The following is a 24,904-nucleotide window of genomic DNA, read 5'->3' on the forward strand; positions in this document are numbered from 1 at the left end:
CACCAGATAAAACAAAATAAAATGATAAAACAACAATGATATATTTTATTAAAAAACATGTAAGGGATTTGGAAATATTCAAGATCACACAAAATATCCATCTAAAAATGGAATAGGCCTAATTGACAAATCCTCATTCATACCTCCTGGAAATAAACTTATTAACTTTTCTGAGAAAATTGACATTGGCTCTGGTAAAGTGGTGAACCAGCTGACAGATCAACTTGGCTATGACAATTTGAAGATGGAGGCCAAAATCCACAAGCCTGCTTCTGTGCTAAAATGTATTTAAAGGTTTATTTGAAGCTAATATGAAGCTTCGGATAAACTTCCATCCAAATGAATCAAATCAAGCAGATATCTTTCAATGTTACCATCTTTTTAGTGCAAAAGTCCCTCTTTTTGTTACTATACTTACACCACAGCTCATCTGGGAAACACTGTCCGAAGGAACACAAAGAGGGAACTTGATGCTAAAAAGACTGTAAATGTAGCAAATATCCACTTGATATGACTAAGTCAGATTGTTGAAGCCTCATATAAGCTGCAGATAGGCTTTTAAATGCATTTTGCATAAAATGTGTGGACTCACTATGGATTTTGGCTCCCATCAATTACATTAAAAATGCATTTGAAGGGGATCTTTTAATAGTCAATATCAACAAGAGAAATTATTACAGCGAGAAAAAACTCCTTCAGTATTCATATGGGGACCTGACTGTTGCTTTAAGATATACTTGAACAATTATTAACCTGTCCTTTCACTGACTACAAAAGAACAGACTGTAGACTATACTCAAACAAGTTAAAATGCATTGAAAAACGTAATTACCATGATTAGAGTACTTGTTGCTTTAGACCTTTGCCTGAATCTGCAGTGGTTCTTGAAACTCAATCAATCAGTTTGTGTCCCTGAAAGTGACTTATGTCATACCCACACTTAAAAAAGGCAAACTGTGCATGTGTTGTTTGAAATTCTCTACACTTCAATAAATAAATAATGATAATGATAAATTGTCATTTATCTGGCACCCAATAACAACAGAGTGTATTTTCTCAAGACCTATAGCACCAACAGTCCTTCTATTAATGCATAAATTCCCTAAAATTGAATTAAAATAAATGCCAAATCAAATATATATTGCAATTTTTTCTTACTTTAATCATATAATTTCCTGCCAAATACGTATAGTATATAATATACACGGTCGCCCATAAAGTTGGAATCAAATATTTTTTACCTCTTTCCATGAAATGATTGTGAAAATGTGATTTATTCTTGATATATAAAGTGTATATATTCTCAAAATTGTATGTGTATAAATAGAAAATAAAAAGAGGAATATGTCTGAAAACAAAATTATTCCAACTTTATGGGCAACCGTGTATATATATACTATAGTGGCAACTGCTAGGATATTGTGACACACACACGCACGTACACACACACACACACACACACACACACACACACACACACACACACACACACACACACACACACACACACACACACAGTGATTTCATCACAACATAAACCTACAGTTACAACTGATATAGAAGACATCAATATTTCACAATAAATTGTTAAATTCATTTCTAGTTATTTCTGTTTTGTTAGAATGCTTGTATGTTTTCTGATCTCGATAATTTGTTTTCTGAAGTCATACATTTACATCTCCTGTTGTCATTATTGGGTTAGGGTTAGGTTATATTTTGTTGGTTGTCAGCACCTGCTAAGGCCGAAGATCTAATTTAATTTATTATAGGTAAAAACATTGCCACCTGGTGACCTTGACAATTCAAGTTCTGATCTTCCAGCTTTAGGGAGACAGTAATCTGTGTTTGTATACTGTAGTAGTTTATTTATGCACCTTAATAATTGTACTTCACTTCAGAGAAAAATGTTGCACTCCATTACATTTGCGTAGCATCAGTTTCTTCTTACTGTGCAGATTCCACTTCTCTAATAATCTTTTAATGCATTTTATGCACAACAAACATGCAAGGTTACAGCGCTCCAGTTTATGGCATGAGCAGATGGTACACACTAAAAATCACTGGGTCAAAGTTTTACCCAGTTTGGATCAATATATAGCACCAATGCAACACTGGATCAACTTATCCCAGTCACAACCGGTTATTTTGACCCAGTGTTACACATAACAAGCTTCAGCTAAAACTGTCCAAAATGTATTGTTTCTTGTACAAAACAACAAGCATGACATTCAAAACATATTCAAGTTACTAACAAACAATACCAAAATGACATGTAAGTTTAAAAAGTACACTATGACAAACTTTAGTATGGGTAAATAACCCCTACAAAAATAAAATAAAAACAATTCAACCCCGTTGTTCAGAAGTTTAACACTGCATCGCCAATTTCTGGCATAGTGTTCACGTGATTGTGCATGGAGCGCACGTGAACAGTTAATGGCAGGATGCGCTGAACTAATCAAGAGACCTCTGCAGCACTGGAAGAAGTATCTCGCGTGAGCCGATGAAGAGGGAATTTTGGATTTTATTTGTTCATAACAGCAGCTTGAACTCTATTTAACCTGCAGCTGTGTTTTCTGGACTTTTGCTTGTATTTTGGTTGATTTGCTCCGTCTTGTGCGTCCATGGAGTGTGTAGTAAGAGTCCTCAGTGTAGAGTAGTTAACTTCAGGTAGAGGTAGTAATAAGTTATCATTCTGTTAATGTTCTTAATTATATTCCTGCGTGTTATTCGGCAATTTAGTTGACAGTACTGTAGTGTGTCTTGTGTATTAGTTAATTGTTGCCGATTTAATATTCCAATTGATGTATGTAGTAATGTTGATTAATAGTGTACTGCTGTGACTTCAGGTGTTTATTAGCCAGTCACGGCAGTGTAGTGAGCGTGCTGATGCGTCCATTAAGGGACCGTCGTAGACATGGGCCTTTCTGAGCTAAGAGGTTGCTTTTGTTGACAGTCTCTTAAAGTCCTTTAAGTTTATAAAGACTCAAATCTTATCATTTATTCCTCTTTTACTGTTTATCATTATATAACCTTATTATTGCATTGTGTAATTTCTGTTATTATCAATATTGCATATGATTAATATGCATATTTCTGTTTATTCCTTTAATGTAGTAACCACACACAGACAATACCAAGAAGAGTTTATGCATCAATAAATGAGGGGCATCTCAACGAGAGTGTGTTAACTGGATTCATTAACCCTTCAACATCATTCCTGTTCTTACCGGACAATCTGTGGAGAGTGCAGATACATTATTGAAATCAGTGTCTTCTGATTATTCATCTGTTATTAATAGGTCTCAAGTTTGGTACTCAGTAAGCCAGCACCTATTTTATACCCGTTTTAGTGGATTTCTTGGTCAAGTTAACACAGTATTGTGTTTGAGATATATTAACCCAAATTAGGTACATACATTTTGACCCAGTGATTTTAACAAAACAATTACATTATAATAAAACTAGAGAGGTAGAATCAATAGAAAGAGTAATAGACACAATAATATGAAACAAAAGGGATATAATTAATGTTTTTAGTTTAATTTGACACAAGAAACTGTTTTCGCTTGTTTTGCTATTTTGCTGAAAGTGGAAAGTTTCTCCGTGCTCATTGAAAAATCTGATTTTTGAAGATGACTTATGACATCACAAATAGTTTCAAAGCCAATCCTGGTACACTTTCAATTTACACAAGTGTGATGTGGAAACTTGAAGCCTCCAAGTGCACAAACACTGATAATGGACTGGACATGGCATTTGACTTAAAAATGTACAAACATTTTCTTCCGGGTGAGCATGCCCCCGGACCCTCCTAGAGGGTCGGATTGATCTCCACCATAGTCTCTCAAAATTCTGTGGAAAACACTGACCGTTGAATCATGTCAAATTCTCATTGGGAGCTGAGCACCACTAAAGTTCTGATCCTAGAATCGCCACTGACTTTTACTAAAGAATCTGGATATTATTTTGTTCCACCGCTGAAACCAACTGTGCAAACTAATTTTAACAGCTCGGGTTTCTGTTAATTAGGGTGGGCTTTCCCTTTAAGGAGCTAAACCATGCTGGCCTACATTCCCCACAATCACACGCGGCCTAATCCTCCGTGAATCAGCGCGTCCGCCTAGTAGGAGCGCAGCGACATCTATAAGTGAATCCGCTCACTGAGAGGGGATGAGCGGGTGGAACCTGCTGCAATAACCGGTGTTTGTTGGTCCGGAGGAGATGTCTCTGTCGTCCTCACCGAGCACAGACGCGTCCAGTCGGAGGAGGAGGCCGACTGAATACTGTCAAGGTTTGCAGCTAGAGCTCTTATTATAGTCTGTGTGTGAATGAAAAAAAACTTTATTTGTAACAAGCACACTGTGTTACAGCAGTGTAAATACTGAACACTCTCCATTTTAGGTCGGTCTGCAAGTTATGTACAATCGCGTTAGGTGTTATTTACTGCGGTATAATTATATAGTAATGAATGTGAATAACGGCACGGTATCGACTCTGCTGCTAGTGCATATCGGACGGTCACGTCGTATTGATTAAGAGGTGTGTGTGTGTGTGTGTGTGTGTGTGTGTGTGTGTGTGTGTGTGTGTGTGTGTGTGTGGTGGGTGTCTTTTTCCACGGGACAGGAGAGGTGATAAATGTGTAAAAGTGTATAAGAGACATTCAAAGTCTAATTGTAGTATTTTCTATTACTGTGTGAGACAGACACACTGTAGCAACTATGATCAATTAATTACTTGTGAAATGATAGCTCATCATAAGTTCTCACATAAGATATTACCAACAAATGACTTGTTACTTTGTCCAATCAACAATAAACAATGCAAACTGTTTTCACATTAGATTTACAATCATATAATTGGAAAAAATCAACCAATTCCCACAGTAGAGGAGAAGTAACCAAAGAATGTTTGAGATTTTTACTCAATAACTGCAGTAAACAGTCAATTAATCTAACATTTCTACATCACTTAGTGTCACAACATATCTGTTTCTTTGCAAATCAGGCGACATTAGTAGTATAAAAAAAATGTAACGTTTATCAAGGTAATAATAAATAAAAGAAGAGAGGGACTGTCGTTCATTTACAATGAGAGACAGTGTGTGTGTAAGATTACACATTTATTATGAATTAATTGCCTAAGACCTCCTCTGTGCACAATCTGTAACACTTCCTCATATCTTTTATATGTGTACACATCTCAGGAAGCAAAAACAAAAAAAGAAAAGAGGAACCAAAACGAGACTCTACCTAAAGCATTTGTTTTAAACTCTTGAAAAGGGGAAGTCACGAACAACGTACTTGCTTGTCTCATGATGGCAGTACTTTCTTCACTTATCAAGGCTCTATCTTGTAAGAAACAAACCTTGAAAATGAATGAATGAATGGCCCTAAGGCAGTTTTTATCCTTTACTTAATTGCAGTCATGCCTCTGGTTTCACTGCAGAACAAATCCAGCTGTTGTCAAGCTGCCTGAGGTAGTAATGAGAAGAAAAAACACTAGATGGGCTTTTTACCTCTAAGGGGAACTTTGTACATCCACACATAGCCACACTTAGGTACAGATGCAGTGATACGATCCATTAAAATATAAACTGTAAATGCATTTAGGGCTACTGACAGAGGTGTTGTGCCAAAATGTGATTTGTTCCACTTTAAATGGAGTAGGGGGGTGCCCAGAGTCATGTGCTTTGTGTGTGATGGCTCTCTAGCTGAGGTCTCAAAGGTCAGGGGGTGGGGAGGGTCAGGATTTTGGAAGTAGTGTATGTGTGATAGTGTTTTTCCCCTCAATATGGTTTAAAGATTTTTTAAGCTTTCCACCTCTCCTACTTGTTGGGATTGTGGGCATTACAGTGTACATTGTTGCACCAGTCATTTGACTCAGCGTGTTTGGCTCTGCACTGTAAGGAGAGGACTGTAGTGCTGCAGATACAGTGTGTATACTGTCATAGACCAACAACAAATCAGTGCTCGTGGACGTTGTTCTCAAGACAAAGACTTGCTTGATTCATGATAGCAGCGTGGCAGTTAAAGATTTCTCAGATGCCATTTATGTTTCTTGCAAATAGTTTTACTAAAAAAAAAATCACTTTAGTTAAGTGTTTTAACTTCAATGTACATAATCTGACACTTGAAATTTGTTTTCATATTAATCTGTTGCAGGGGGATATATTCTCTATTCTCACCTTAAATCTGAGTGATGGAGAAAAACATCTTGCAAACTATTGTGTTAAAGTTTTGAAATTATTTCCTGATAATTTGAAGTAATTATTATTAGCAAATTATTATTTGTGGCAATATGTCTAATATGTCTTAAAACATGTCTTTAAAACTGCCCTAGTAAACATTTATTTCATGAACAAAATATTTAGAAAAAACACTCAAAAGTATCAAAATGTTTTAAGGCATCAGTCTCCTTATTAATATGGTAATAACATCCAAAATCATCCCAATACAATTAAATAAAATTAATTATATTATAATAGTATTTTTTTAGTAGTAAATTTAATAACTTGATGATTATGATAATATTCTTTGCTACTTCTACTACCACCAATAATAAAATATGACCGTAAGATCCGTTTTTTCAGTACCACTAAATAGTTTCAGCCCATGATGTCTCTGTACTTTTCAGCTTTTCCTGTAATAATTTGTTGTCCAATATTTCGGCTTCTTACTTTGTAGCAATATAACGCATCTTTTTCTTTGAGTAACTAGTCTCTTGTTTGGTGTTGCAGATCTTCCTTGGGAACGGGATCATCCAGCAGGATATGATGGACAGGTCCATGACCGCCTTTGTAGAGATCAACAACCTAATTCATCAGACACTCCATCAACACAACACTCCACATGTCCTGCCCTGTGCACAACAAAATATATGTCAGCACACACTTGTGAGTACCAACTAGCATTTAGATCTGTCAACAGCAATGCTGATATGTTTACAAATGTTTATTTGTCAAGTTGTTGCTTATTGTTTAAGGCCCAAGTCATCATGCCTATGATGACAGCTGGGAGGAGCTGCAAAGCAAGAGAACCATCAGAGCAGAGAACGAAGTAGAAGCCAACAAACTGGTCAATAACTACAGGGTAAGAGGTCATATAGAAAGAAGCTTGAATTCAGCACCGCAGGCAAAACTCTTCATCACTCAGATTCATTGTTTGTTGTGTGTGTCCCAGTTTGGTTTTAGAAAATGGAAGAGCCACGTGACAGAGCGTCCATTTGAAGACAGATCAGAAGTGGTGAAAGAGCTCTACTCTGAGTTGAACGTCATTAGACCACACACTGGTCCAGGTACAACATTATTCTGCTTATGTAGTACGTACGGTTTGTGTTCACATTTTATCAAGTCTGTCTTCAAACAACACTGACATGACCTTATAGACATTGAAAGAGTTGTAGGTAGCTTTAATTGTTCCTCCTGTCCTTACTGGCTGCAAAGATCCCTTCCTTAAAGTGATATCAATGTAAGTGATGGGAGACAAAATCTGCAGTCTTCGTTCTGTGTCAGAATAAAAGAGTAGACAAATAATGGATGTCTTGAAGAATTTTTGTCTTTTTATTATCAAAGTCCCTCTTTGAGTTTCCAGGGACAGTGTGTCCCTCCTGTGCCACAGCAAAGGAATAGTAACACAAAGCAGGAATTTGGTACTAAAAATACAAAAAATAATTACTTGATTTGACGTATACTGCTGAAACCTCATATTAGCTTAAACTTGAGAATTCATTTTGCACTGGAAGAGGGTTAGCGTCCCCCCCTCATGTAGGATCTCTAAGGGATCTGTTTTTGTACAGGATGGACAGCAGGAACAATTATAGTGACCGGTAAATAACCCTCTCAGTGTACATAATGTTAGCAGGTTTGGCTAACCTTGAGGTTTGTTGAAAACCTTCTTGATTGTCTGACTGCTTGTGTTTATTTTTAGAGATGTCACCTTGTTCTAACAATTAACTTTAAAATGTACAGTGTGGTTATTGCTAATAGGAATTTTGCATGGCCTTTAAATTACATGGGTACAAATTGTTGCCGTGGGTGCTGAAGAACTTGTCAGCCCTTCACTAAGGGTTTTGTTCTGTTTGTCATCCTGGTGTCAGGTCATCTCATCACGTGTGGAAATATAGCGTATGTGCTGTTGTTTGGTTGGTGGGTCTCTCTGGCTTACCTCCTGGTCAGCATACTAATGTTCATTTCTGTGGCTGGTATACCGTATGGTAAGTGAGCCGATTTACAAAAAATAATAACAGTGCTCAATATTGATCATCATATATTGTACCTGCTGATTTTCTTCTTTCTCTATCTACAGGCCAGCTTTGCCTGAAGTTGTCATGTTACTTCCTGTGGCCATTTGGAAAGTCAATCCACGAGGTACAGCATGGATCTGGGTCAAGTTAATGTTCGAAATGAGAATGTGAAATGAGATACAGTAGATGCACAGCGAATCCGCTAGTTTCCTCATATACGGTCATTGAATTGTGGTCATAAAAACAGAAGTTTAGCTTTTACTGAATAACACAAGTGTGCAACACTACAAAAGCCACTTGAAGCAACTTGATATTGCAATGTACTGTTGCAGATGCAGTTGGCACTTTGAACACAGTTAAATTCTTACCAAAATTATTCTGGACATTGAAGACTTTTTATTCAAGTTAAGCATTAAAGATGAGTAAGTTTGGATTATTAAGAAATTTATGGTTTACAAAGTTTACAAGTGCACAGAGTTAGTTTTTTCTCAAAGTGCACACATACAGTGATAGACAGAGCTGTGTCAGTGTTAGGTATGTCATCAAATGTGAAACTTTGAGCTCAAATATTGTTGTTCTCTCAGATTGTGAGTTAGGTTTTGGTGCTCAAGTTAAAACACAAACAGTTGTTCATTGGACTTTCTTTCCCCAAACCATGTTTGTTTGTTTGTTTAGTTTTTTTGGCTTCCCTTCCTACAGAAATAATCGATTTTTATATATTATCTATTTATCTCATATACAAAAAGTTAGGACCAGCCTACTCATCTAACTTTGCACCCTGGAGTATTCTCACAGGTCAGTAATGTTTTTATATCAGATTTAGAAATCTCTAAAAATAAAATCTCAAATGGAGATGGAGCATTTGTGGTGAAGTCTCTGAATTTTGGAGCAATCTGCCATCACTTCAGATTTCAATCCATTCAATTTTATGTGAACAAACCTTTCCATTTTACGTTTATTTTTTGGAACTTTCTACATGCCTTTTTGTATTGTGCAGTCTTTGATTTTTGTTATTAGTTTAAGTGCAACTTTAAGTGTATTATTGTGATTGTTACATATGTGACTATGCATATGAGAGTTGTTTTGATTGTGATAATGATTACAATAAATATTATAATTGGTGCTTTAATGAGCCAGAATTTCCACTTTCATCTGTTGTGTTTTTCCAGATTGGAAACACATTGAGGAGATGTTGTGAGCAAATGCCAGACTGTGACTGCACCATAGAGGGGATGGACAATAACTCACCAGTTCTGCTGCCTTCACCCACAGAGGTGCCAGTCCCAGAGATGCTAGGGCGACCTGTGCGCACTCCATATTGGGTAACTTTCTACATTTAAAGTATACATACTGTACAGTACCAGTCAAAAGTTTGTGCTCTATACACAAGCGCTATATATATGTTATATGCAGTACTTCTTGTTGTGTAGCATCGTCTTTCCACCTATGTGTGGCTGCTGTTGGGATATCCTCTTTTGGTGGCCATCCACTCCCTGGCCTGCTTCTTCGCTTGGATCCTGGTCTTCACCATCCCTGTTGCGAAGATGAACGCACGCACTTTGAGTGTCATTCTTCTCTTGGCTCCTGAGGATGTTTCTGTCTCTACCTGTTCACAGAGGAAGGCAAGGCAGAGATTTAGTACTAATAAGCTCCAGTGTTAAACCTGAAGAAACGTCAGTGTTGTTGTGATGCTCATGCACAGCTTCTTTTTTTTAACTTGACCCTTAGCATCAAGGCTATGAGGCCAGAGCGCTGCTGTGCTGCTACCATGCTACAAACTGGTACTACTACAAGTATACTGTCGATGGGATTAATGTATTTGCTGTCAGTATCCTTTACTATTAAGTGTGTGTGTGTGTGTGTGTGTGTGTGTGTGTGTGTGTCAGTGTGCATTGTATGAAGACCTGTTGTCATCTTTGACCCTCATCTCAGACCTCCTCCCTCTTGTAATAATTGCCATGGTGATCGGTTACATTGACAGAGAAAATAAGTATGCCAGCTCAAATGTCAAATTCGCCACAGCGGTCGGTTCCATCATACCTCTGTCATATTACATCGGTATGGGCATTGCCAGGTGAGCTGTTTCTCATTACCTGAAAAAACACCTGTAAAATGACTCAAGGTGAAATAAAAGAAATTGAATTTGATGTTGACCTTTCTAGCTAGAGTGCCAAATGTTTTATCAAAATGCTTCAGATGTTCATTTTAGTCATTCTGGCACTTGCAGCATCTCAGCCCAGAGTAACTTTGCTGTGGGTGCAGTGGTGAATGCCACCTTCGGCTCCATCACAGAGTTGAGCTTTTACATCACAGCCCTGCTCAGGGGTCACCAGGCAGGCAATCCATGTCTGCAGGAGGTTGTGAAGGCAGCACTGACTGGCACACTGCTGGGCTGCATCCTCTTCATCCCTGTGAGCCACTTTCATCACATTTTAGATGTTAGAGAAAGAATGATTCAATAAAAAAAATCATTCTCAAAAGGATGTAAAGCCATTTTAAGATAATGAACCACAGTTCTGCCTCAACAACTGTGGAAATTATTTGACTCATTTTTAAAGTCTTGCATGTCAGTCCATTTCCATTTAGCATAGTATCATTTCATCAAATCATTAAATCAGTGAAATGGAGTGTGGGTAAATTAAGATTTTTGTCTTTTATTCAGGGCATCTGCATGATAATTGGAGGGCTGAGACACAGTGAGCAGCGATTCAACAGCCGCTGCACAGGAGTGAGCTCTGCGTTGCTCTTCATCTCTGTGGGAGGTAACTAACTGAAAAGCAATACATCACCATCCAGCTGTATGTTTCTGGAAATGTCAGATATTTTCAGGACTTTTCTAGATGTATTTTTAAGTGCAAAGTACCTCATGGAGCTGGCCTCCAACTCACAAACCCAGTCATATTTAGTTAGCTGAAGTTCTCCACTAGTAGAAGCTGTTTAGGTATTAAGTTCTACAAATGCTCCCTTCATCACCTAGAGCATCGTAAAGCTGCTACACTTACGCCACCTGCAGGCAAAACAGCTGCAGTCTTTTTTGTAGCTTTTTTTGTTGCATTTGTATGACGAGGTTGTTGCTGCTTTTTTATTGTGTCAAATTAACCTCCAGTGGAAATAAAATAATAAGATCAAAGATAGTTCAACTTGTTTCAACTTGTGACACAATTTTTTTTGGTAATTTAAGAGAGTTTGTAAATTAATAGATACTTTTTTACCCTTCCTGAACACAAAAACTATAAACTGGAATTAATATGTTTTTTTAGGCATTGGACCATCAGAGATGTACCGTGTAAAGAAATGTAAAGGAATAGTCACATGCCCAAAAATATCAACCAGTAAGAAAATAAATGTATAATATTTCAAACATGCCCATGTTTGTACTTAGGTCAAATAATCAATTCCACACATAACAAGAAAATGTTCAATGATATTCAGATGATAGCAGCAGAATCTATTTTTGTGCCCCAAGACTGAAATAAACTGCAATGTAAAACATTACTAAAATGCATTCATTCATCCCCCTTACTGTCAATGACAGGTGTATTTGCCCCCACGCTGTTCTCCAAGGCTTATGGGAACCTGGTGTGCGACGCCTGCACCAACTCTAGTGGAGGAAACAGCAGTGGGCCATTTGTCTGCCACAACTGTCATTACGATCTGGTCAGCATCCTCAGCCGGGACGAACCCTAAAACCTTCCAAACTCAATATAAAAAACAATGTATGACTTACACGCAGTGTTTTTTGTACAATGTGATAATCCTTGTGTTTTTATCCAACAGAACAACGGTACTTTCTTCCACAGCCATGTTGAGTAAGAAATTATACTTTATATATTTATACTGTCATGTTGACATAACCTGATACATTGCCATCACACTTTATTTCTAAGTTGTATTATCCTTACATAGTACTGCTGTTGTGAGCAAACATAATAAGGAGTTACAAAACAGACTCTACTCACAGCTGTATCGCCATCCAGTGATAACATAAATTTGACTATAAATGATTGTGCAAAACTGTTTCTCAGGCTAGTTTTCAGCTGATTTTCATACCACTGTGAAACAGATGGAAACCAGTTTCTACTAGGAAGGTGATAAATGAATCAAAAAACTAGTGCAATGTTATGAGAGTGGTCTGCAGTGATGTAAAATATTTTAACCAAATGAGAAAAACCCTTTATTGTCTTATTAATTTATTAAATAATGTTGCAAGCTGCTGTTTTTATATTTCTTCGCTCTCATTAATCATGTGTGTTCTTTGTTGTTAGGCCACTGGTGTACACCGTGTCTGTGCTCCTGCCGGTTGCCTACATCATTGGACTGATATTCACACTGAAGACACACTCCCACATTTATGACATTCATGTTGGAGAAGGACAGGGTATGAGCGTCCTCCTTTAGAGTTAATAGCTAACACAGAATTGCATCCTGCATTACTGAGCTATAATACAGTGAGCCGTGAGGGTTCAGGTATCACAACATACCATGTCCTCTTTGTGTGTCTGTCCAGTGACTGGCCACCATGGCGCAGTGGTCCACTGGTCGCGGTGGAGGTCTCTGGTCATCCTCATCATGGCCACTGTGCTCATGTCTGCCTGCGCCGACCTCGCCACTGAGCACATCCAGCCTATTCTCAACCAGCCCAACATCTCTCAGGTCGGGCCAAACATCAGAGGAACTTTTGGTTTGACTGCATCCTCCTGCTGTGCTGACGTTTCTCTTTCTGTCTCTAGTATTTCATTGGAGTGACAGTTCTCGCTATGGTTCCTGAGATCCCAGAGATTGTCAATGGGATTCAGTTTGCTCTCCAAAACAACATCAGTCTTAGGTAAATGATGCGTCATGAAAAGGTGCTTACAATGTTCAGAAAGCAATGTCTGCATCTACATTTTTTGCTTTTTTTTTATCAGCTTGGAGGTGGGGAGCTGTATTGCTGTGCAGGTCTGCATGCTACAGATTCCAATTCTGGTCTTATTTAATGCCTTCTATGTAAGAAATCCTCTTCCTTTTGAACATTGATTCATATACAAAGATACCTTCCCTTTATGGTTCACAGCTCACTGTAACTAAACTCCATCTCTGCTTTGCACAGGATGTGGGGTTTGTGCTCCTGTTCAGTGACCTGCACCTATGGGCCAGCATCTTCAGTGTTATTCTGGTTAACTACATCTTCATGGACGGCAAGTCTGATTATTTTCAAGGTAGGTTTTGTGCAAATAGAAAATAAATCATAATCAAATAATGTTGTCATATGAATCTTCCAAAAAACTTCCAGTTAATCATTCCTGTCCTCGTGATGTGATGCCCCCTAGTGAAATATGTGAGGTGTTTGTCCTCAAAGATTGAGTGAACCTTTTCCATTTTTAAGGACCATGGTGGTTGTTTTGAATGTTTTAACTATACATTACGTGTAGTTTGCATTACTGCTGAGCATTTTCAGAATTCCAATGATTTCATCACGCTTTAAAAAAAACTGCTCAGCCCAAGTGATCAATATATACTGTATATATATATACTGTACATACATATACACATATAGACATATATATGGTTTTATGAACTGATGTCAATGGCTGCCTAAGAGATGGGATATCTAAATATTTAAGGTATGCTGAGGAAAATGTAGTTAGTTTTGTTTAAGAACTGAAATGTGCTAAGCCAGTGTGGTATATTGATTTTATGCCATTTAAGAATATATTAGTCATTGTCAATGATGTATAAATGCAATACTAACTTTGATCCTCTGTCTTGTTTCATGCAGGTACAGCTCTGGTGATCGTTTATCTGATCCTGCTGGCTCTGTATTACTTTGCTCCATCTCCAGCAGGCTGCTGACTCTTGGACTTTTTATTTTCAACACAATGTTATTTAAGCCAGAAAGACACTCAAATTTCATACCACTCCTTGTTGATATAATGTAATCCAGACAGGATCATGACTAAATGGCCTTGCAAGAGCCCTGAGACTGACCTTTTTAATAGAATATTTTTTGTTTCTTAAGCTGTTACCTAAATTATACAAATGACAAAACTGAAATGTGTAAATCTCAGGTAGGTCCTTTTTTCTTTACCTGTACAAACAGATTACTCCTACCACTGTAAACTCTACAGTATGTAGCCAATATACCTAAATATTTTACTTCATACTCATGGATAGACAAGAAAAGCAGCATTCTTACAATATAGATCGATATTATGATGTTAAGTATCTGCACTAATTGTATTTTGTTTAGAGATAAAGTTGTAATACATTTTTTATACTTTGTAACCCCAAAATTGAAAGACGGTAAATGTCAGAGCTCATTACATAAGTGACAACCTACAATATATTTTAAACAGTGGCATGGCTGGCTGTGCTTGGCAAGAAAAAAAACCATCAGTACAATGTTTTGAAAAAAAATAAAACAGCTGCCTGTGTTTTTATTGTTTGCACAGACATAAAATACAAAACATAATGTCATAACTGCCATTCACATTTTCTCCCTGGAGTTCATATAAAGTGACATGCACACTGTACTGACATGCAGAAGAGATTGTTTGACTCTCATTAACATTTCAGTTTTAAGTAGGTAAGTACATTTACCAAATCCGAGCAGAGTGAAGCAAACCTCCATACAATAATATAAATAAGGCCATAACATGTCAAACTCAGGTGAGGGAAGGTTTTCAATGTGAAAAACGAGTGATGTGGTACAATAACAAGGAACATGTGGTTTAGTGTATTATCGTATCAACAGGGCTGCAATGAACGTGAAATAAAATGCTGCCGAGATACATGCACATTCAAGATGGAGGCTGAAGAAACTGGTGGAGAAAAACAAGCAAAGGTGTGTGAATCGATACAAGCAGCTGGGAGCAGTACTACAGTATTATCAGTCCACAATAATGACTAAAGATTTGCTTGCAACAAATTCATCCAGGCATACAAAAATCTAGTTTCACAAAAATGACTGACACTCCTGACACTTTGATGTTGAATGTTTTTAGGTCACAGTATTTCACATCTTGAATACGCCTTTCATACCGTACCTTGTTACAGATTTAAAAAGTCCCACGCTACTCAATATTCAAAGTACCACAGCAATATGGCACAAAAACTATGTTACAATATATAAGGTAAAATGGAATTCAGACATGATGTGGGAAACGAAACGACAAAAATCAGGCAGGAAAAACAAATGTAACTACACATTCAGCTATAATCTAAAGTTTTGTAATAAAACTAAACAGCAGCACAGTAATTAAAATAAATAAGTAAATGTCTCTGGGTTTAAGTTATAGGAAAATCTTCAGCTGCAAGCGGCACCTCCTGATCAATCATGAACAGAAAAAAATTAAAATAAATCAGCAACAAAAAGGCTCACCTGGAGAGCACCTAATAAATCACACAGAGAAAAGTCTACATGTACACCGTCCAGAGAGTAGAGAATAAATAAAAAGACTTTCATAGATGAATTACAGAGATAGGATAACAATGTGTGACATTTTGGGGGATTCAGAAGGCACCCAATTAAGAATTTATTTTTAAAAAGGCTCAAGCGTCACTGTGGAGCTACAGGTGTATAAATTCATTCCTAACCAAGTGAGGAGGAAGAAAAATGATAGAGGCACTAGAAAATTCACAGTGATGCCATGTCACAGATGTTTGAAGAGCTTTTGGGCTTTTATCCGATTACAAGACCTAATGTGACCAATGAGGGGAACATTTTTCAATTTGAAGAGTGGAGTTAAAAATCACAGCATGCAATCAGAGTCATTGAGGCTAAAACAAGATCCCTTCAATAACTGACCTAACTAGACTGTTGAGAGGTATCACAGTTATAATGTATCAGCAGTTTGCCTCTTTTCCAAGAATCCCACAGATTACAAATTAAACAGTCACAGATTTCTTTACCTATGTCACAGTGGGCGTAGCAGCAGCAGACTGAACATGAGTCAAAGATGACAATGGTGTGTGAAAGCTTAAAAAAATGACACCACAAGAGGGAACATTCAATCTGTCAAGAAACGGTGTTTGTAACATTTAGCAACCCCCCTCGCAAGTTTCGGTGACAGTAAAATGTGGGAAAGTAACTTTGAAGCAAACTATATAAATGATGAGCAAAGGAAATCAGCATACAGTTAATCTTGTGTCCAAACTGATGCATGGCTTCTGATGGATGTATGCAAATCTGACGTATTGACATACAAGGGAACTCAAAAAATTGCACTTTCCATTTAAAAAAAGAAACACACATTTACATAAGATTAAAATTTAGAAGGCATTCAAAGTATTTTTCAGAACCATCATGACATCATATTTCATCAAGATGAAGTGTTTTTTCTCGTTATCTTTGATTTTAGAGTCAGTGCTGTTCCATCACATACCGCTGCCCTCAGGGCTTTGTCTATTTCAGCCGCTGAATTAGTGTGTGTGTCAGTCCCAGGCTGAGCAGCTGAAGTGTGGACAGCTGGCTTACGTGAGGGAACGTTTTCAGCAGTTTCTCCCAGGTCAGTTCCAGCAGGCTGGGCACCACCAACCACACTTTGTACAAAGAGCCAGTCCTCCGGTTCCCGGACATGTTGACGACACCGCCGTGGACATACATGCAGCCAGCCTGAGTGAGAGGAGCAGTTGCAGATTATAGAAATTGCCTTCATGTAGAAATCTACTGAAAAAGTAAAACGTGGTAATGAGTGAATCTACTAACCGGAGTGACTGCAGCACAGTGAAAGTAAGCTGGCTCTGGCATGATGGCAGGCAGCTTGGTCCACTGAAAAGTCTGCAGGTTGATCTTCCACAGGTCAGGTAGGATAATCTCTCCATTATAACCCCCACATACAAACACCTCTGGAGGTGGAAACAGCGAGACATGATTAAAAAAAGATTTCAGACACATCTGTATCCAGAATGAGGTGAGTGAAACAGTCCTTACCATCCTTGACTTGCACACAGCTGTGACACCTGCGGGCAGCTGGATATCCTGTCACAATAACGAAAGGAAACAAAGTAATTTCAATGTGTAGTCTTCAAATACATTTTTGCATACCTGAGTAGTCTTTGTGACACGTGCGTTGGTGGATAAGCCATATACTAAAAAGATGAAGCGACACACACATGCTGTTTTCACGTCAACACAACACACACATTATATTTATATGCACATACACACATATATGTATATGTATAAAGCCTTCAGTTTATCTTTATTGAGCAAGTGAAGACAGTGTGCAGGCTTCTTGTTTTTAATGTGTGGTGTTCAAAAAAATGTTCTTAAAATTTTATTCCCTCAAATGCAACCGGTCACAAACCTATTTTTCCATGAGGTCTGGTGACTATTTCCTCCCAGTAATTTGTCTCCAAGTTATACGCATGAATCTACAGAAGACAAATGAAATTATTACAATTAAATACATAAAGAAACAACTTAATGTTTCTGCATCACATTTTAAGTGTGCTTGTTCCTCTCACTTTGTCCAGGGGATATGACGTCCACGAAGTCCCACCTCCTAAAATGTATATTCTCTGTCCATCATGAGCTAGTTCATGTCTATATCTGTAAAATTGTGTAATAATTTCAGTCTATTTCAATCCACATTCTGGAGATTCACACATATTTTGGTTGCTAATTGTTATTAAAATGATCTGTGCTGTCTGACCTCTCTTCAGGTAGATCTGTGGGTGCGTTGTGGGGTTTGAGGTGGGTCCATTCCCTGGTGGTGAGGTCTAGCCTGTGCAGGTCGGTGCTGTAAAGGTAGCCTGTTGTCCCCCCAAACACATAGAGGTAGCCATTTATAATGACCATCGCCTGGAAAATGGAGAATATTGAGAGATGTTTGTGGACAGAAGACACAGCTACAGAGTCGCACGACAATGACAGAAAGACAGTAAAAAGGGACAAACACAATTACCTGTCCGTAGATCTTGTTGGGTTTCTTCCCTCTGCAGTTGAGCAGGTTCCATCGTTTGTATTGAACGTTGCAAACATGGACGTCATTACCGTTGTTTTCACCAAAAGGAATCCCAGTTCCACCAAACACGAGAAGGTTGTTGCCATGAAAAACAGCTGAGAGAGAGACAATAATATTATCAATCTCTATTACAGTTTCATATATATGGCTGAGCATCCTGGGTAAGTTTGGCTCAAATCAGCCTATAGTGCTTTTTCTCTCTCTGGAGTCTTGAGCTGCACTTTCAGAATTACACCACAAGAGAGAAAAAAATCAGTAATGAAGGTTTCCCGTGAACATTATGACCACCAGAGGCAACGTGGAGCAATTTTAAGTGGACAAAAGTTTATGTCGAGAAAACAGTTTTCAAAACGTTCAAAAAAAGGTTTTAAAGCAGGAATTATATTTATTCTTTTCTTCTTTTGCCACAGCTAAAGTCTCACTTATCACAACACTGAAGTCATTGAAAAAAAGAAAAACAGATTGAGGCAGAGAGCTGACTGTGATCTGTTTTTTTCAGATTTTTTTGTCTGTGTCTGACAACTTGAGACAGCATTTAAGCTGCCCTGAGGAGTTTTTCTGTAGCTCAGCAAAGTCTCTGTTTACACTGAGTATTTCTCACCACACACTACTGTCTGTTACCTTAAGGTCAACAATCCTGTTGAGTGCATTTCCTACATAAAACATTTACAAAGGTGATGTTTGTCACAGTTTTAAAACGCTGCTTACATCCGTCATTATATTTCTAGAAATCTACTTCCCTATCTTTGTTGGCACATTACCAGTTCCTGTAAATCAGGGCAACAGTGTAAAACTAATGTGCATGTGCTTCCTCGTATATGTGCACAAAACAAACTCCTAAAAACATCTCTCCGTAGTCCTACTAGTGGCCGAAAACTCCACAAGGTACCTTTAAGTAAGATTGTTACCTAGTTCTAAATGAGAACAAGATAGTATAATTTCGATACCATTAACGGTAACAGCCTATCAGTCCTTACTTGACATGGACGCCAGCTCTGTGGGCATGTAACCCTCTGTGCGGACCTGCTGCCAGGTGGCTGTGGCAAAATGAAACCGCCAAAGCTCCCTGAAAAGAGGATAATCTTCATTTTCTGACCCCCCTGCCTCCTCAAAGTCTGGGTTGTAGCCACCAAACACATACAGGTTGGTGCTGTCCGCCACACAACGGTGTCCGCTCCGAGAGGGGGGTACACAGTGTCCTGTGGGAGGAATGCAACCGGATATTTAAGTCCCAAATATTACCAAGGAACATCTTTGAGCACAACTGTAAATAATGGTGTACTTAGTAAATGTGAACTTCCTTTCTTTTCATTTTTATAGTGTATGGAAGGATTTAGCACACACAAAAGTGCAGCAACAATATAAGCCTTAAACTGCAAGAACTTTATATGACGCTGGTCTCCTCCACTGACTAAAAACAGTCTGAATGTGGAGGCTGTGTAATTCAGTACCTTCTCTCAGAAACCTGTTGGGAATCCGCAGGTTGGGGCAGGAAGGGGAGAAGATGCGTCGAGCCTGAAGCCATCGTGCACGCTTCTTGGAGCCTGAAGTGAGTCATCACGCAGAGAGAGAGAAATAAATAAATATGTAGTTAAGGTGTTGCTTGTAGCATAAATGTAATATATTGTCTGTATTTCCAGATTTGGACTGATGACAGGAAAAATCTGCATCAGTGCTTACAATTTAATCTCAATTTTAATTTATCATTAGAGCTACAATGATTAGACAATTAATCAAGGACTTGTCAACTATTAAATCAATCACCAAATGTTCTGATAATTGATTTATTGTTCAAGTTTTTATTTTTATTTTTTACAACAAATTTTCTGATTCCAGCTTCTCTGTTGGTCGAGACAAAACATTTGAGGACAACATCTTGGGAAACAGTAATTGAAATGTTTCACCATTTCCAGCCATTTTATAGAATGAACAACTATTGATTCATTGACAATATAATCAACAGACTAATCAATATTGAAATTAACCGTTAGTTTCAGCCCTTTTTAAATGAATAACTACTCTTAAATCTATCAATTCTGTCTCAGCAAACATTTCGTTGTGATGAAGGCACATGTGACACATCAAACATGCAGAATTTAACTTTTAAAACTTGCACAGTATGAATGTAATGAATGTTATGTGGACTGATACAGTGTGCTTAATGCAAATGTATGTGTCCTCCTCTGTGGCCTGCGAGCCTCTGTTTTTCTGTCATTCAGTCTCTCATATGTTAATGTATTTAAAGAAGAGTGCAACAACAACACTGCGGTTGTCTGCTGGTTGTTCATTCACTCATTAATCTCTGCTGGCTTCCGTAGCAGCGTTAGCTCGCTTTGGCCTGTGTGCTGCACTGAAGCTACAGCCGCAAACTCACTGACAAAACCCACACAAGTGCACAAAATCAACGCTGACTAACACCAGCTGCAAAGTTCACCTCCGGCTCCGTGTTTGCTTTGCTGACTCAGGGGTGCTTGTCGGTTTTGTTTACAAACCTGAGTCGCGGATGGAGGGCCTCCAGGACAGTTTCTCAAACTTATTGAGCTGACTGGAGTCGTACTCGGCTGCCGACATCTTCTCTGGGCACCACGGAGAGGGTTCAGACCCAGAGCTGCTCAAGAACCCGCTTCGGTGTAAAGAAACGCCGGGGCATCAGACTGCGAGGTGCTGATATCACCACAAAATCAAGAAACTACCCAACAGAGCGTCCATACCTGCTGCTGCCCACGACGTCACAGCCAGCTGACATGCTTTGACCAATCAGGAGGAGAGCCCTGCGTGACGCGTTCAAGATCCACGCGTTTTTCATTAGTTAACTTATTAGTTTTTTAATTGAAGAAGTTTGTCACTAATGCCTTTCCTTTTTATATATTTAGTTATTTATTTAAATGTATTTCTATTGGAATTATTATGTTGTCTTTTTACCCTTTTTATTTATTTATTTTTTACTTATGAATTGGAATGAATGGTTGCTTGTATATTCTTTGTTTATACTATTATATACTAGTTTGTATAAACTGTATACCAGTTATAAAAGTTTACAAATGAATGTTTGTAGACAATACAGACCTTACAAAATAGTGTACAGCTACTATATGCTGTATTAACCCTTACATATTGTTATGGTCAAATTAGGCACATTTTTACATCCGCTATTAAGAATATATCCAGAATATACAAAAGATACAAAATACTATTTTTGTGCAGCTGATGCACATTTTTATACAAAGATGTTAAATATTCAAAAATCATCATTCAGAAATATTGTTGCATTCTGCACATTCATTAACATTCATTGAATAAAAATGGCTGTTCTCATGTTTTAAGCAACAAAACCTTAAATTGTGACCTGTGGGTCAGAATATGAACAGAATATATGCCCCAGGCTAGAACTACAAATGGCAGACAAAAGAAACATAGATGACTCTGCATTTTAAATTCTTTAAATTCTATCAAGAAATAAAGTAAAGTATATTTTTGATAAATAATATTAAAAAAATAATTTGTAGGTGGGAAATGTACTAATTCTGAAGAGGACCCAAACCAGTGTGAAATAGTGAAATCAGAATTTATTTATTATATATTTTATCTCATCATCTCTATGAAAAATAAAGTTGCAATTGATTCATTATGTTCCCAATTGTCCCCATGGTTTGGTCTGCGTACAACAAAGCTGTAACTAATCAAAGTTTGAAATTTTTGCTAGAAAAAGATAGATAGATAGATAGATAGATAGATAGATAGATAGATAGATAGATAGATAGATAGATAGATAGATAGATAGATAGATAGATAGATAGATAGATAGATAGATGATAGATAGATAGATATATGTTTTTTTAAACCAGTTTAACCTCTACTATTGCATCAAAGCTTAGAGCCAGAGTTGTTGCTACCATTGAGGTCACTGAGGTCATGTCTGTATTTTCAGGAATGCGACAGATTTATAAATTGTTGGTATGTGTGTATTTGAATATTGTCTGATTGTTTGGCCACACTTCATACCTGATTAATAAAATAAAATAAACAATTTAATATTGTATGTGTGAACATATTTTTTTTCTTTACTTACATCACCCACTTTTTTAAACATTTACGAAAAAAATATGGTTTTCAGTCACGTTTTACTGTGTTTGTCAAATAATATCTTGTAGCCCAGTGGTTAGTAATTCTTTCTATTTACACTAGGCAAAAAAACCCAGAAAACCTTACCTACAATAACCACATGTATGTGACTTCAGAATCTCTGCATTGATCTTATCGATGTATGTTGCAAGTTTACTTTACTGCTACATTTGAAAAACAGATAATGATAAACCTTAGGGATTATAGGGATCAAATGCTAATCTGTTGTCATATGAAAAACTTTGATTTAGTTTTTAAGGTATTATTGCACCATTCACTTTAATTTGTCAGACCTTTGGGGATGTATCACCATACATCTTCAAAAAAAAGATTGCTTGCTTCACTGTGCAACTTAGCGGAGGAACAGCTGTTTAGTTATTTTGAAAGAAGCAAGTGGTTGGAGTGACTCCTTTTGATCAACCGTACCAAGAGTCAACCTTTCCCCCAGATCTTCGGGCACTGCTTTGCTGACATGAGGTAATCTGGATTTGAAGCTCATTGGGATAGGCTGAAGGAGCAAAACAGAACAAACAGATCAATCCCATGAAAAGCTGCTATGGTTTGTTTGTGTAGGCTGTGTGATAACAAAGTAAAGTTAAAAAACTGTAACTAAGACCCACTGTCTCACTGATTGTCACAGAGATGACGCTGATCATGAGAAGATTGGATCAAACCTACTCTTTTGTCTTTTGTTTGTTAGTGTTTGACACTTAACTGCAGAAGTGTTTAGCCAGGTTAATGTTTAACATGTGAGGCCTCGCTGCACACCAAGAACCTATAGTTAAAAATAAACTTTTTGTTGCAAACTGGTATTGTACTCCTAACCTGCTTATGGTAAGTTATCTGGTCACAAGGCACAAATAAATCAACCTAAACTTACCAATATTTTACACGAGAGACCTTCTGCCTTGAAACTTTGTTAAAAATGCTAACAGAACGTTTACGTAGATCATTTGAATCTCAGCCTTTGTTCATTAATGTAACATTCCTTCTCCAAATAATAACAATAACCTTGGTGTTGTCTCTTCTGGACTTTCTAACTTCACCTTCTAACACTGAAGGATCACTAGTGAGTGTGGTGTCTAGCACCCTTTCTGACAGCCTTTCGGAGTGTTGCACAATCAGCCTTTAGAGCACATTATCTTCTAAATGCACACAAAAATCTAAATGTTGCACTGGAAATTGACTCTACATGAATCTGCAGAATCTGTCACATTCATGGCTCTTCTCCTTTGTGATATAACATCAACAGAACAAAGGATTTGGGGACAGTACTTGTGGTAGTCATCTTATAATAAGCATGGATCTCATGACCTGAGGAAGTCATACAATGACTATCCAGGCATCAGCTCTGGTCATGTGAGACCTGAATCTGACTTGGAACTTTTGAGTGATCCAAGCTTAATGACTGTAAACCACTATTACTAATTGGCAGTATTGCTGGGAAAATGTATTTTAGTGAGCTGGAAACCAGAGTTTCCTCCATCATAGAGACTGTTGATGAACAAGTTGTAAGAAGCATGAACATGAGGATTGTCTCTTTCTTTTTTGTGTCTTTGTTCTTCATTTGTTACATTTGCATGCACATCCCTCCAGCTGCTGAGTGGTTTGTTAAGTCTAACAAACTGCTGTTTTATTGTATCGTGTTTTTAATATCTTGTCCACTTCATGTCAATGAGGGTAAATAGTGGAAACTCCTTTCAGTGTAGTGTAACATAATTCAACAGCCTCCAAAATGACCATAAAGTAGAGTCAATATCTCAATACAACAGTTTCAATAAAAACTGGACATTAATAGCTTGATGGATTGATCGTTGGGTTGCATTAGATTTCATTAGTTTCAGCTGAGTGTCCCTGATAAACTAGAAAATGTATTTTCATGTAACCTGCTAGCTGCACTGTCATTTCTTCATCAATTAACAAACATTTAAGAAATAATGTGCATATGAGGCTAAAATCAATCATTAACTCTTCATATATATTATTCATTATATTAAAAGGAACCAAACTTTGGCCTAATGGTGAGCTTTTTAATAAGCTAATTTTAACAAAGATCTAGACCTGATAGACAAGCACACGTTTAATCTTTGTGCAATAATTTAGAGCTGCTGCAAGAGACAGGGAAATACGAGCCAGAAATGAGTTACTGTATACAATTAAATGTCGACTTTTTTTCAGGACTGAGTGACTGAGTGAGGAGAAGTAGCTGAATATGAATGAATGCTAGCACAGGAGGGAGAGAAACTCAAACTGCACATATGTATTCCTTATATAAAAGAAGATGTGCAGATCAGATGAAGCACAATTTTTTGATTTATATGTGAGAAATATGCTTTTGTATATTGTTTTTTTTATATTATTATTTAATTCAGAGTGAATATTAAAGTGCTACAGAGATATAAAAGATTATACAACACATAATAGAGATGATAACAAGAGTCAAGATGACTGATGGTATATTCTAAAATAGAACTAGCAAGTCATAAAAAGTATTTGAAAAATGAAATAGTCTACTAGAGCAGTGGTTGCAGTGGTCACTGGATTAATCAAATGGGGTCATTAGATAGATAGGACAGGATAGGATGCAGAAA

General features: G+C 37.5%; 2 protein-coding genes across 2 annotated transcripts; one reads left to right on the forward strand and one right to left on the reverse strand.

Annotated features, from left to right (window-relative positions):
• The first annotated feature begins 3,175 nt into the window (after positions 1-3,175).
• On the forward strand, positions 3,176-14,496 carry cax2 (cation/H+ exchanger protein 2). The gene is made up of 20 exons (XM_062420913.1): positions 3,176-4,294; positions 6,740-6,895; positions 6,985-7,091; positions 7,182-7,296; positions 8,098-8,214; positions 8,307-8,368; positions 9,414-9,566; positions 9,675-9,866; positions 9,973-10,072; positions 10,177-10,318; positions 10,472-10,655; positions 10,907-11,006; positions 11,780-11,901; positions 12,022-12,053; positions 12,510-12,622; positions 12,752-12,897; positions 12,975-13,069; positions 13,152-13,230; positions 13,334-13,442; positions 14,003-14,496. The coding sequence occupies exons 1-20, from the start codon at positions 4,225-4,227 to the stop codon at positions 14,074-14,076; spliced, it is 2,268 nt and encodes a 755-aa protein (XP_062276897.1). The 5' UTR covers positions 3,176-4,224; the 3' UTR covers positions 14,077-14,496.
• Positions 14,497-14,635: 139 nt separating this feature from the next.
• LOC133982021 (kelch domain-containing protein 10-like) lies at positions 14,636-20,905 on the reverse strand. Its single transcript, XM_062420914.1, has 10 exons — positions 20,684-20,905; positions 19,643-19,735; positions 19,169-19,390; positions 18,132-18,286; positions 17,880-18,028; positions 17,692-17,776; positions 17,532-17,598; positions 17,156-17,203; positions 16,931-17,070; positions 14,636-16,837 (listed from the first exon to the last, which is right to left on the reverse strand). The coding sequence occupies exons 1-10, from the start codon at positions 20,760-20,762 to the stop codon at positions 16,628-16,630; spliced, it is 1,248 nt and encodes a 415-aa protein (XP_062276898.1). The 5' UTR covers positions 20,763-20,905; the 3' UTR covers positions 14,636-16,627.
• Between the last annotated feature and the right edge of the window lie 3,999 nt (positions 20,906-24,904).

This window comes from Scomber scombrus, chromosome 6 (genome assembly GCF_963691925.1).
Source record: "Scomber scombrus chromosome 6, fScoSco1.1, whole genome shotgun sequence".
NCBI lineage: Eukaryota > Metazoa > Chordata > Actinopteri > Scombriformes > Scombridae > Scomber > Scomber scombrus.

Excerpts from the sequence above, each read along its gene's own strand:
- cax2 (XM_062420913.1), top strand. The coding sequence starts at position 4,225 with ATGTCTCTGTCGTCCTCACCGAGCACAGACGCGTCCAGTCGGAGGAGG. Across the intron at positions 6,896-6,984 it reads ATATATGTCAGCACACACTT|GCCCAAGTCATCATGCCTAT; the intron begins GTGAGTACCAAC and ends TTATTGTTTAAG. Across the intron at positions 7,092-7,181 it reads AACTGGTCAATAACTACAGG|TTTGGTTTTAGAAAATGGAA; the intron begins GTAAGAGGTCAT and ends TGTGTGTCCCAG.
- LOC133982021 (XM_062420914.1), bottom strand. The coding sequence starts at position 20,762 with ATGTCGGCAGCCGAGTACGACTCCAGTCAGCTCAATAAGTTTGAGAAA. Across the intron at positions 19,391-19,642 it reads CAACAGGTTTCTGAGAGAAG|GACACTGTGTACCCCCCTCT; the intron begins GTACTGAATTAC and ends TTCCTCCCACAG. Across the intron at positions 18,287-19,168 it reads AGAGCTGGCGTCCATGTCAA|CTGTTTTTCATGGCAACAAC; the intron begins GTAAGGACTGAT and ends TCTCTCTCTCAG.